The sequence below is a fragment of the Myxine glutinosa genome, chromosome 10, assembly GCF_964187855.1.
Source record: "Myxine glutinosa chromosome 10, kmMyxGlut1.1, whole genome shotgun sequence".
Taxonomy (NCBI): domain Eukaryota; kingdom Metazoa; phylum Chordata; class Myxini; order Myxiniformes; family Myxinidae; genus Myxine; species Myxine glutinosa.
Window position 1 is genome coordinate 5416995 of NC_136270.1, and position 12639 is coordinate 5429633.

General features: G+C 40.1%; 1 protein-coding gene across 1 annotated transcript in view; it reads left to right on the forward strand.

Moving 5' to 3' along the window:
• The window catches only part of MFSD11 (major facilitator superfamily domain containing 11), a 34156-nt gene that overhangs the window by 16679 nt on the left and 4838 nt on the right, over positions 1-12639 (forward strand). The window contains exons 4-11 of the mRNA XM_068127130.2: positions 646-753; positions 1122-1201; positions 1424-1520; positions 5532-5590; positions 8374-8530; positions 10283-10314; positions 10505-10570; positions 12335-12457. Coding sequence (XP_067983231.2) covers positions 646-753; positions 1122-1201; positions 1424-1520; positions 5532-5590; positions 8374-8530; positions 10283-10314; positions 10505-10570; positions 12335-12457 — 722 coding nt within the window. The remainder of the gene's footprint in view (positions 1-645; positions 754-1121; positions 1202-1423; positions 1521-5531; positions 5591-8373; positions 8531-10282; positions 10315-10504; positions 10571-12334; positions 12458-12639) is intronic.

Consider the following 12639-nt stretch of genomic DNA (forward strand, 5'->3'; position numbering starts at 1 on the left):
ATTCCACGGCCTTGCTGATGATGGGAAGTAAGCTGATAGGTCTGTAGTGAATGGAGACAAGTTTGAAAATTCAATCTTGAGGTTGGACAGATGTTGAGATATTAATGATCCCACGTTGTTCTTCATGAAGAGTAGGTGAGTTATCTCAGGCATCATGAACAAGTTATAAATTCCTTCCTTGAATACCTCTGGAAAGGCAAAAGTAAACCTGCCAATGTAATATTTCGCAGTGATAAGTCTGCCTTTGGACAGAACACCAGAAAGATGAAGAAGAAGAAGAAGAACAACAAAAAATACATATAAAAATACATATACATACAGTTGTTGTCATCATTGATCATATGCAGTACATTGGCATGAGTTCTTGCAGGGGTGTGGCAGTGCCACTGATGCAGTGCCCTGCTGTAAGTTACAGCAGTAGTTAATGCCCCTGGGAAGATTGTAACGAAAAGGGAGAAAAAAGAAAAGAAAAAAATGGCGGTGCACATTGCCCTTTCAGAAAACTTTTATTTATTTCTTAAAGGACATCGCTGATGTTCTCTGCATAATCTGGCACATCATTATGGCTGACAATATATATGCTGAATATTGATGATGATGGATGTTTGCAACTTGAAGTTCACCACAATTATTTTTTTTTTGTAGTCTGTCTATCATCTATGGAGTCTTCTCTGTCTCGAACATCATTGCTCCTTCTGTGGTCGCAATGTTTGGGCCAAAACTTTCGATGATCTTTGGAGGAGTGGTGTACAGGTGGGTAATAATTAGTCTCTGGCGGAATCGTATTGGGGTTTTTTTTCCAAAAGAATGAATTTCAGGTGTAATCTACATATAATTTAATTATCTTGGATAATCTCATGGGGCCGATGGGGGTGTGGCGTTTCATTTTTCATGTGGCTTAATTTGTATATCTCACACGTTTAAGGTATACAAACTAAAGTACCTGTTGTATACAAATATTGTATATATATTGAATGGAAACTTGCGATGGGAAAAGCTGCATTTTCATTAAACAGTTGCTAAAGTTTCTATAGGAAATGTAACCTACAGAGTGAAGTTGTATCTAGTTTAGGCAAGTGCTCATTGTTTTGTTACCCCCATTACCCCACCCCATTACTCAGCATCTACATGGCCACATTCATAGAGCCCATGACATGGTCTTTCTATACCGCTTCGGTTGCTATCGGAGTTGCTGCTGCAGGTCAGGTTTGTGTAGAATTTTCTGAAGCTTGTGCTTTAAGTTTTCATTTTTCAAACTTTGTCCTGACATCAATTATTCCTTTCCACAATTAATTAAATGAGTAATTGTTTTTGAGACGTACTAGGGTGATCTGGACAAGATGAGTGGATTGGTAAGTTCTGTGGCAGTGTTCTATTAATTAAGAAATTTGGCAATGTTGCTTGTTCTCCTGTTATTGTGCAGTACTATGGACAGCCCAGGGTACGTGCCTCACCCTGAATTCCGACAGCACCACCATGGCTCGTAACACCGGCATCTTCTGGGCCTTGTTGCAGTGCAGGTGTGTCTCAAGCATCTAGCCCTGATCAGTGGTTGGCTCCATATAGGTTTAGGGCTTCCCCTCAAATATTCCCCATGAGGAAATAAGTCGTGTTAATGATGTCATCGGTGCCTTCATTGTGACATCATAATTTGACAGGACAACGCTTGACATGGGAGGAATGACGATAATTAATTTGAAAAAAATATGTATCTGCAACTGTTGGTCCGATGGACACAATTTTCATTATAGGAGCGCCTCCTCCTGTAGAATTTTAAAATTACAATTATGACGTCATAGATCACATGGTACAGGCGCAATTTTGGAAAAATCGAAAAACGTTGCACCGCTATCTCTGAAACTGCTCCATGGAGAAAAATTGAAAGTGGCTCATTGTAAAGAACTCAATATGTGGAATAAGTGTTGTTAACGATGAGATCATTGGTGTCTTAGTTATGATGTCATAATTCGACAAGTACAACGCTTAGTGTGATCATTTTGAAATTCATCGAGTGTGATATACACAATTATATGAGAGAATATAAATTTATGACGTCATAGTTCACGTGGTCTGGCAGCCATATTGGATTAAAGGAAAAAAAAAACCCTTCAAAAACAGAAGAGTTGGCTCGCACGAAGTTGATTGCGTGGGGCAACTATTCTATGAATACCATCAATAATAAATAGAATGTGCTTGTTCGCAAAAGCATGCTCGTCCATATAAAGTGAAAGAAGATAAACAGTGGCTGGCTTTCCAAGGGCAGTGCTTCCGGCACCATTTTTGGGGATTTTGTTTCTTTGCTCCTCTCAAGGATGATTTGAAGCCAAGAACAATGTACAGTCACGTGAAAAAGTAAGTACACCCCATGTAAAGTTTTGACTTTTTCAACATATAGCTATTTGATCTTCATTTCAACAATATTGATAGATAAAGGTGATATAATATAACAAATATCATGAAACATTTACATTTTGTAGTCCATTGTATAATTTAAATAAACATAAATGCAAATTTCACATGTGGAAAAAGTAAGTACACCCTTGGCTCCAATAGGTGGTATTGCCCCCTTTGGCAGAAACAACCTCAAGTAGGCGTTTCTTATAAATGTCTACCAGTCTCTGATATCGACTGGGAGAAATTTTTGCCCACTCCTCCATGCAGAATTCTTTCAGCTGTGCGATGTTTGAGGGGTTTCTTGCATGCACAGCTCGTTTCAAATCCCCCCACAACATCTCGATGGGATTTAGATCCGGGCTTTGACTTGGCCATTCCAGAACCCTCCATTTCTTTCTTTTCAGCCATTCCTTGGTGGATTTACTGGTATGTTTAGGGTCATTGTCATGTTGCAAGGTCCACCTTCGGTTGAGCTTCAATTTTCCGATAGATGGCCTCACATTATCCTCAAGCACCCTCTGGTACAATGAAGAATTCATAGTGGATTCTATGATGGTGAGCTGCCCAGGCCCTGATGCAGCAAAGCTGCCCCAAACCATAATATTTCTACCACCATGCTTTACAGTTGGTATCAGGTTCTTGTGGTCAAATGCTGTCTTTGGTTTTCACCAAACATGTCTTCTGGTACTGTGGCCAAATAGCTCTACCTTTGACTCATCTGTCCAGAGCACATTGTTCCAGAAATGCTGGTCTTTGCCTAGGTGTTCATTGGCAAACTTTAGTCTTGCCCTGATGTTCTTTCTGGACAGCAAAGGTTTCCTCCTGGCACACCTCCCATGTAGATGAAATTTGTGCAGCCTCTTTCTAATGTTCGACTCGTGCACTTTGACATCAACAGTGGCAAGAGCTACCTGTAGGTCCCGTGATGACATTCTGGGGTTCTTAGAGACTTCTTTCAGCATCTTGTGGTCTGCTCTCGGGCTGAACTTGCTGGGGCGGCCTGGCCTGAACAAGTTGGCAGTTGTTTGGAATCTTCTCCACTTGTAGATGATCTTCCGGACAGTCGAATGATTGATTTCAAATTGTTTGGAGATCTTTTTAAATCCCTTCCCAGACTCGTAGGCATCTATAACCTTCTTTCTGAAGGCCTCGGAGAGCTCTTTTGATCTAGGCATGGTGACGCCGCACACTTCAACAACAAAGAGCAAACTAAACGAAATGTCTGAGGTTTAAATAAGACAGGTTCCTCCAAGATCCTCTCTAACGATGTTCTAATCATTTGCACCTGAGCTGGTACACCTGATTGTAATTTTAGGTATTTGAAGTAGTGATAAATGTAGGGGTGTACTTACTTTTTCCACATGCGAAATTTGCATTTATGTTGATTTCAATTATACAATGGACTACAAAATGTAAATGTTTCATGATATTTGTTATATTATATCACCATTATCTCTCAATATTGTTGAAATGAAGATCAAATAGCTGTATGTTGAAATATGCTGAAAAAGTCAAAACTTTACATGGGGTGTACTTACTTTTTCACATGACTGTAGAGAGAGACAGACACAGTCAGACATAAAAATTAACAAGATGATTATGGCTGGTAGGGTGGCCTCAAGGTACCCACACTAATCTCTAAGCCTTTATGCCTGGATTTGAATCCTGGCCCAGATATAAACGGTCATTCCGGTGTTTCACAGGCTGGTGATTCATCAATGTGTGTGTCGTCCCTCGGATAGACAATAAACTGGGCGTCCTGTCTTCCGGCATTAGATGGTGGACATTAAAGATCCCATGGTGTCCTTTGCGAAGAGTAAGAGAGCTATTGCTGGCACCCTGAACAAATGACAAATTCCTGCCATAATCGATAGAGGGCACTGTATCAGCGGCACCGCCATGCCCTCAGTCAAATGATGCTACCCCGCAGCCTTGTGCTGCATATAAAATAAAAAGTTGATCGTCAATTTAAGCAACTTCTTAAGAACCAGGCAAAGGGTTCTCTGACTAATTGCCAACTAGTACAGACCAGGCAAGAAATGTGGCTGGACAATACTTGTGTTGACTCAATATATGCTAGTCTAAGCCATTTCTCAAAAAAAAACAAAAAGCGTTTTCTTGTACTGACATTTGGCCAAAATAAGATTTTGTCATTGAAAAAGGAAGCAGTAAATGTGTAGCAGGAAGAAGAAGCAAAAATAAATTACTGATCAATGTAGGTAAAGTAAACCCTTAAATATCATGGGGGTTGCGATATTCAAAACCACGATCGTTGAAACCAAAAGGCGGCAGATATGGAGGGCCTCGAGAGAGTATTGAGGAAGGTCGGCAGCAGCCAAAAATAAACACATCGCAATTGAAAAAAAACCAAAAAAAAACCACCTTTAGAGGCCATTTTTCCCCGCAAAGCGGGGGTTGGCCTTTTTCGGGAACCATGGTTGTTGTTGTTTTTTGGTCCCCTTTTTGAAGCAATGTTTTACGGCCGGATGCCCTTCCTGACGCCAACCCTTTTTGCCGCCTTTAACGACAAACAGGGAATTACCAGTGAACTTGTACTCAATTAGCCGACCTCGGAAGGATGACAGGCTGAGTCAACCCCCCTGGCGTTAATTCAGCGATTGACCGGGATTCGAACCCAGGATCCAAGGATCCTAAGCCGGCACCCTAGCCGCTAGCCCAACACCAGGGCAATTGAAATACACGAGTAAAATAAATATAAATCTATAAATCTGTTGATATTCAATAAATCGTTTTCCTTTGTAATATGTCGATATTGTTTCTTTTTATAAATCGTTCTGCAGCTCCGTAAACCAGCGAATAAATGAAATTAAAAGATTCACTTTTGTCTATCGTTTGGATGAAACGATTGAATGCGGTGGTCACAATTTGTGAGTTTTCACTGCAAGATCTGTTCTGACGTGTCTAGGTTTGAAGAACATCACTGTAGTTTCCGATTAAGCTATTTTTGTCCAGATTCCTCTTTTCTTCCCGTTGACAACCACTCGGAAAGTACGGATTAGTTTTCCCACCATTTCCAAATCCCGCTTTGTTGTACAAAATCAGTTGGATACATTTTGTTAAAAAGGGAATTATTGCAAATTTATTTTGGCTTATTGATTTGGTGACCTTTTTTTCAGTTTGTTATTTGGCAACCTGTACGTCTACATCAGCTGGCGTGGCAAGACTCGCATCACTGGTACATCTTACTTGTAATTATTGAACACTACACCCTGTCAGGAAGAGATCTCTACAGGTCATTGATATTGACCATGACCCGACAGCACACCATCTGTGTTCTTGGTTCATTTTCGGAGTTTTAATTAGTTATCGTGAGTCTATCTGGGCTGTCTCTTTTCTGCATTTGGTTATTTCTCATCTGTAAAACTTTTCACCATTTACCACCCCCCACATCCCACTACTCCCACCCCAACCTACACAATAGATTTCCCCTTCAACCCCATCTACTACTTAACTAGTTTCACAACATTAAAACTTTTCCAAATGCATTTAATTGTTTGCCCACCTGGCTGCTGGTTGCACCATTCCTGGGAGCAAGGCTGTGCTGCTGATACAGGGGTCTCTAAGATGGTGCAGGGATTTGGCCAGGGTACTGATGATAACTTACTTCCTCTTCATCACAAGGCACTGGGTTATTTTCAAGGGCATCACAAGGCCCGGATTGGTCACAAGGGTTCACTCGTACCTCCCCTCGTGACGCGTCGATGGGGCCACGCCTGTGTTCCTGGCCGCTCCTCCCTTTTTCTCCCACTCTGACTGCGTGCGTAATGGCGGCTTTGGGCCAGCAAACAAACCAAAAGGGCAGCGAACGCTGCCATACGGCTACTGGCAATTTGGAGAGAGAGATGATTGGGGATAATTGAAGGGGTCTATCTTATTTGATTAATACAACACAGAGTCAAACTATTGGAAACAGATCCTTACCTGAAACACATACTAATGAAATAACTAAAGAAGAATCTATGGTGTCCTATGTGTTGCAATATGACCTAACTAGGGTGCGACCTTTGAACTTTACAGCAAAAATGGGAGTATTTACAGGGGATTATTTATAAGGGAACATTTACAAAAATTTACCAAGTGGAGGGTTCTAAAAACCACAACTCTATATATATATATATATATATATATATATATATATATATATATATATATATATATATATATATATATACATACATACATACATACATACATATTTACATACATACATACATATTTACATACATACATACATACATACATACATAGTACTTATTTATTTACTTACTTACTTTTTTTTTTTTTTTTTTTTTTTTTTAACCCATACACTGGCAAATGTACCCGGCACGCAGTTGCTTCGCTGACAGGAATATTAAGGGAGAGAGGAGGGGCGGGAGTGAGGAAGGGAAGGGGTGGAAGGTGGAGGGTTACTTAGACTGTAGGGTTACGTTTACCTAGAGTCTAGCTTTACCCCTTTTACACCTCATGGATTTTAATGCACCAGATTATAATTAATCTGTCCAGCCTGGGTTTGAATCTCTGCCCAGTTATAAACTGCCATCCCGGTGTTTCACACCAGTGATTCATCAATCTGGCTGCATTAGTTGGTGGATGTCTGGCTGCTGACGTCCCGTCTGGCTACATTAGTTGGTGGATGTCAAATATCTTGATGTCCTTCATAACGAGTAGGCAAGCTATCACTAGCAACATGGCCAAATTCCAAATGTTGGATGGTGAAAAATGCTGGATAGTCGAATGTCAGGACTGGCCAGCTGGTTAGTGAAAGACTTGGACCAAGCTTTCTCCACCCAACCCCACAAGAACGTGGGGATAAATGTGGCCAATAAAGAAGAAGATACTCTTTACAGAGCATTGGTGTTGTCAAAGTTGTTTCTTGGCAAGCATTATACTGGGTGGTTTGCAAATTGCATTCGCAGCATTGTTTGGTAGTGCTCTGTCTTCTATAAATAGACGAGGTGTGTGTGTGTGTGTGTGTACGTGTGTGTGTGTGTGTACGTGTGTGTACGTGTGTGTGTGTGTGTGTGTGTTTTTGTGTGCTTTTCATTGAATCAGAAGATGGATGCAAAAATATACTACATTTACATAAAAACAAGTCAGGAGACGACGATAGTTCACGAGCGAGCGGTATTCAATGACAAAGGACGGACTGTAACCAAAACAGGCCCGGGCAGGCCAGGCCCGGAAATGTCAAAACGAAGGTTACTGACCCTGAAATGAGATAGAAAATAATGTATAATCAGTTATGAGGTTAGTTAGCTACACAATACCGAAAATACGGTGAAAAATGAAATAAAAAAAATTAATGAAAAAAATAAATAAATAAATGAAAAAAAATGAAAGATCGAGCTCCGTGGGGCTAGACACATGACATTGGCCTAACCAAATATGGAAACCCCTGTCAGATTCCACCAAACCCCTCAGAGAAGATGTAGCTTCAACTCAATTACCACCTAAAAAGATCTTTTTCGGGCGTGGCCCACAATGGGTGCAATATGCCCACTCTAGGCAGGACACAACTAGATCATGATATCAACCTTCCACCCAAGTTTCATCAAGATCGGATGATATCATCGGGTAGTTATGCTGTGGACAGACAGACACACAGACACACAGACACACACACACATGACGCATATAGTGGTCACTTGATAACTCGTGAACCAATATTTGTCAACTGTGAATTGTTCGTCTGAGCCTTCATTTTACAACGGTTAAAGTTACCTTTCAGTACTCAGCACTGGTTGCCTAACAACTGTTGGGAAAATAAAGTTTTGATCCATGTTCTGCACTGCATTTAATTTTTGTTAGATTGTTTCAGATGGTCCAAATAATGCTATTTTACTTTCCTCCTCTATTGCAATGCTAGCAGATTCATCTAAGACATTTTTATGGGATTGTATTTATCCACACCTGCATTATAGATGCCTGCAGGTTCTGTTGCTGTGATATTAATTGCAGATTCTGACCGGAGAGTGCTATTTATCGTGCTGACGGTGATCAGTTTAGCAGGGTCTCTGCTATTGCTCACCATACGGCAAATTCCCAGTGTTACCAGTGGGCCCTCCTTGGAGGAGCAATCCAGCCTGATGAATAATCCTGAGCCTTCAACTGCGCAGTGAGTTCTTTCTTTTCATATACACAGGATTGTACTTTACTTGGAGTCGAAGCAGTATTGCTACGGTGGTTTTCTTTACCTCTGCCACCAAAAGTGGATGGAGGTTATGTTTTCACCCGTCTCAAAAACAGGATATCTCAAAAAGTTATGGACGGATTCGGACGAAACTTGGTGGTCAGGTTCTAAGTGTGTGACGAGGACGATTTGATTAGATTTTTGTGAAGATCCGAATCAGGATCCAGATACAATATATATATATATACTGTATATATATATTTTTTAAGCGATTCTTCACAATTGAGAGATGGGGCCAAAACGATATATTAGTCAGGTTCACTATGTTAACAAATATAATTTCGTTCAAAATGTTGGGAGATTAGCAAACCTGCACATTTTTGGAATCATCAGAGCATGGAGAATCCGAAAATCAATGTTGGCATTTGCCCAGACACCTGCATGGCCGCCATTTTTGATTTTCAAAATGGCCGCCATAAAATACATATTTTGCGCTATCTCGGCTTCTCGCCAACCTAGAAACTTAATTAAGTATGCTAATCCTATGTTTTCTGGGTCAAGGAATCCAATAAAGGCCTCAAAATAGTGCTCAGGATTATAGAAAAGCAACAAACAAAGGTAATTGAAAACCATTGTCTTTATATTTGTGATATAACTGTATTACATAATACATGATATTGCAAGTCCTTTGAAGTTATAGGTATGGGTTTATAAAGCAAGAAAGCAGCCTTGTTAGTATCAGATTGAACTATAAGTCCTATACACAGGATCTACTAGGTCTATACCGTTCAGGAATATGCTTTTGCAGATCTTCATCACTGTCCTGAGTGTTATTTTCGCAAAGGTGTCTACGCAAATGTCAACATTAATTTTTGGATTCCTCATGCTTTGAATATTCCAGAAATGTATCGTTTTGCTAATCTCCAAAATTTTTGAACGAAAAAACATAGTGAACCTGACTATATAGCATGAAATTTCAAAAAGTTGTGGATGACTTGTGACAAAACGAGGTAGATGAATTGGGTAGGTGAAAAAAACAAGCCGATTAGATTTTGGTTCAGGCTCGCATCCATATCCGGCCTATCAGTGGGATACAAAACGTAAGCTTTTCATCCTGGCGGAGGTATGGTCTCTACCGAGAGCCGTTATAGTTTTCCTTGGTATTATTCAGATTTAAACATTATAACTGGCCATTCTCATTCTTTATGAAACACCTTTGTCATCTCAATGTATATTTTTGAATATTAAAGTTCATTCATTCAATATAGTACTCACTACACATTGAACATACCTTTTGACAAAACCATAAATTGAGTGGTCAAGATGGCAATCCACGTGATTCATGCCGACGTCACTTGTGGGTGATGTTTCTTCTCAGGTAGCGCAAATCATTTGTTTGTTTATTTTTGATGCATTATTCTTTGGACGTTGGGTATATTGGACTGCATAAATTAGGGGGACTTTCAATTAATTTGAATTTGCTGCTTTTGTTCATTTTGGGATATGAAAAAAAGGAAAGTTTTTTTTTTTTTTTTTTTTTTTGTTACTAGATCAGAAAACATAATTACTAGATCAGATCTAGTAATTATGTTTTTCAAATTTGCCTTGTGTTTCACTTTGAAGATGCTCCTTATTTGTACATTTACAAGTCAATGGCCTCTTTTTGGGTTTGTTGTTTGTAGTTCCTTTTGATATTGTACTTTCATTCATTTCTACCCTTTTTATTTTGCAATGTAGGGTTGGACTTGGCCAAGCAAAGCAAGCATTGCGTAAGTTATATTTTGTATCTGACAGCTTTAAGTGTTTTGAGCAATTATACAAATTTAATAATGATGAAGAAGAAGAAGCAATGAAGAAGAATGTGCAATAATTTCTCTTTACTGGTCATTAAAAGCAAAGTCCATGTTGTATTGATGTGGAGTAGTTATTGATTTTTATTTCTTCTTTTTTCTGCACCAGGCAACTCTGTGAAACTCTTTTTTACCCGTCACATGTTTTTCCTCAGCGCGTGCATGGCATATACGGGTAAGGCGATTGTTTGTCATTTATTATTTTGTGGTGCAGTGAGCCTCAATTTTCTTTCAAATCAATTAAGTAATAGCCAGAGTAATTAAATGGTCAATGCAATGGATGGGCTGAAATAATAACAAGAGTCGTGCAAACAAAATAAATATGACAACCTCTCATCTTCTTCCAATAATATATCTTTCTGGTCCTTAGATAAAAGTATCTCCAACAACTTCTGTCGCTCTACCTTTCCTTCGCTTTTCCATTCCGATGATACTATACTATCGCTGTCTATCCGTCTCATAAGCAAACTCTTTTTGGTTTTCTTTTCTCCTCCAATTCCACACTGGATGACTAATATTCCATCTCCCCCTGATGCACCCCTTACCAATCCTATGCCCCTCCCCTATAATCTCTTTTCATGCAGTCAAAAAAGTACTCCTCTCTCTCTCTCTCTGGACACAAGCAAGGCATACGGACAAGATGGCATTCCGACTCGTGTCCTGAAGGAGTTTGCTTCAGAACTTGCACCCACGCTTGCGCGTTTCCTTCGTTTTCGTTTAAAAACCCAAACTTTTCCTCTTTCCTGGAAATATGCCTTAGTGCAGCCTATTTTAAAGAAGGGTGATCGTTCAAACCCTTCCAACTACTGTCCTATTGCTCTGACCTCTACTATTTCCTAAGTCTTTGAATGTCTTCTCAATTCACATTTCCTCAAGCATCTTGAATCTCACAGTCTTCTATCTGACCATCAATATGGCTTCCGCAAGGCAAGATCTACCGGTGATATTCTTTCTTATATTACGAATGTCTGGGCCTCTTCTCCGAGAGACTTTGGGGAATCCTTTGTTGTCGGCCTTGATATCTCAAAAGCCTTTGACAGAGTTTGGCATCGGGGTCTGTTATCCAAGCTTCTCTCTTTCAGCTTTCCTCCTTCACTCTGCTCTCTCATGTCGAGCTTTCTCTCTGACCGCTCTATCTCTATGTAATTGTTGATGGGTCAACATCTCCCTCCTTCCCTATCAACAGCCATGTCCCTCAGGGTTCTGTCCTGTCTCCAACACTCTTCCTTTGTTTTATCAATGACCTTCTTTCTTCTATGAATAACCCAATGCACTCGTATGCTGATGACTCCACATTCCATTTTTTTCCCATCTGCCTCATCGTCCCTCACTCGATCTACATCTCATCTCATCACAGCCACCTCTTTAAATTTGGATTTGGACAATATTTCCCAGGGGGGCAAATGTAATCAGGTTAAGTTTAATGCTTTTAAAACTCAATGTCGACCTGAAATGGAAAACTGTATCATGTATGCATATGTTGAGACCGGTCTTGTGGTTTTTTGCGGGGATGGTTGATCCATGTAGCCCAGGTGGAATACCACAGTGTGGAGTTACAAGAGACCAATATCGGGCGTACATGGGGCGTGTTGGCGCATTTGCAGGTAACCTGGAGATGATGGCAATTTGTGAGATGTACATTTTGACAGCAATGTTTACTTCAAAAACGAACAGAATTTCGCTGCACAGCCTAATGTCATACATAACATGAGGATTCACAGTTCACGTACACCTTAATCACTGAGGTACGACTCTATTTATCCACGGAACTATGTATTTTCTTGACAAAGTGCTCCCCCACCTCGAATCCTCCCTGTCTGTTGCGCGGAAGTTCCGCAGACTCAACTAGTTATTCTTATTACTATTATCATTATTGTTATCATCATTTTTATTATTATGTGTTGAATTTCACACTAGTTTTTTCGCTGTGACTCCACAGGACTGGAATTGACCTTCTTCAGTGGAGTGTATGGGACTTGTCTTGGTGCAACAAATTACTTTGAAAATGCGAAGAGCCTTATTGGTCTTTCTGGCATGTTTGTTGGCGTTGGAGAAATCACAGGTCAGAATGGTCTTCCTTGATTAACAGTTACGCTTTTGATTAAACTTTGTTTCCATCTATGAACTGCATCTATTTGAGCCTGGTGTTGGCTTAGCGATTAGGGATCCTAGGATCCTGAGTTAGAATCCCGTTCGATCGCTGAATTAACGCCAGGGTGGTTGACTCAGCCTGTCATCCTTCCG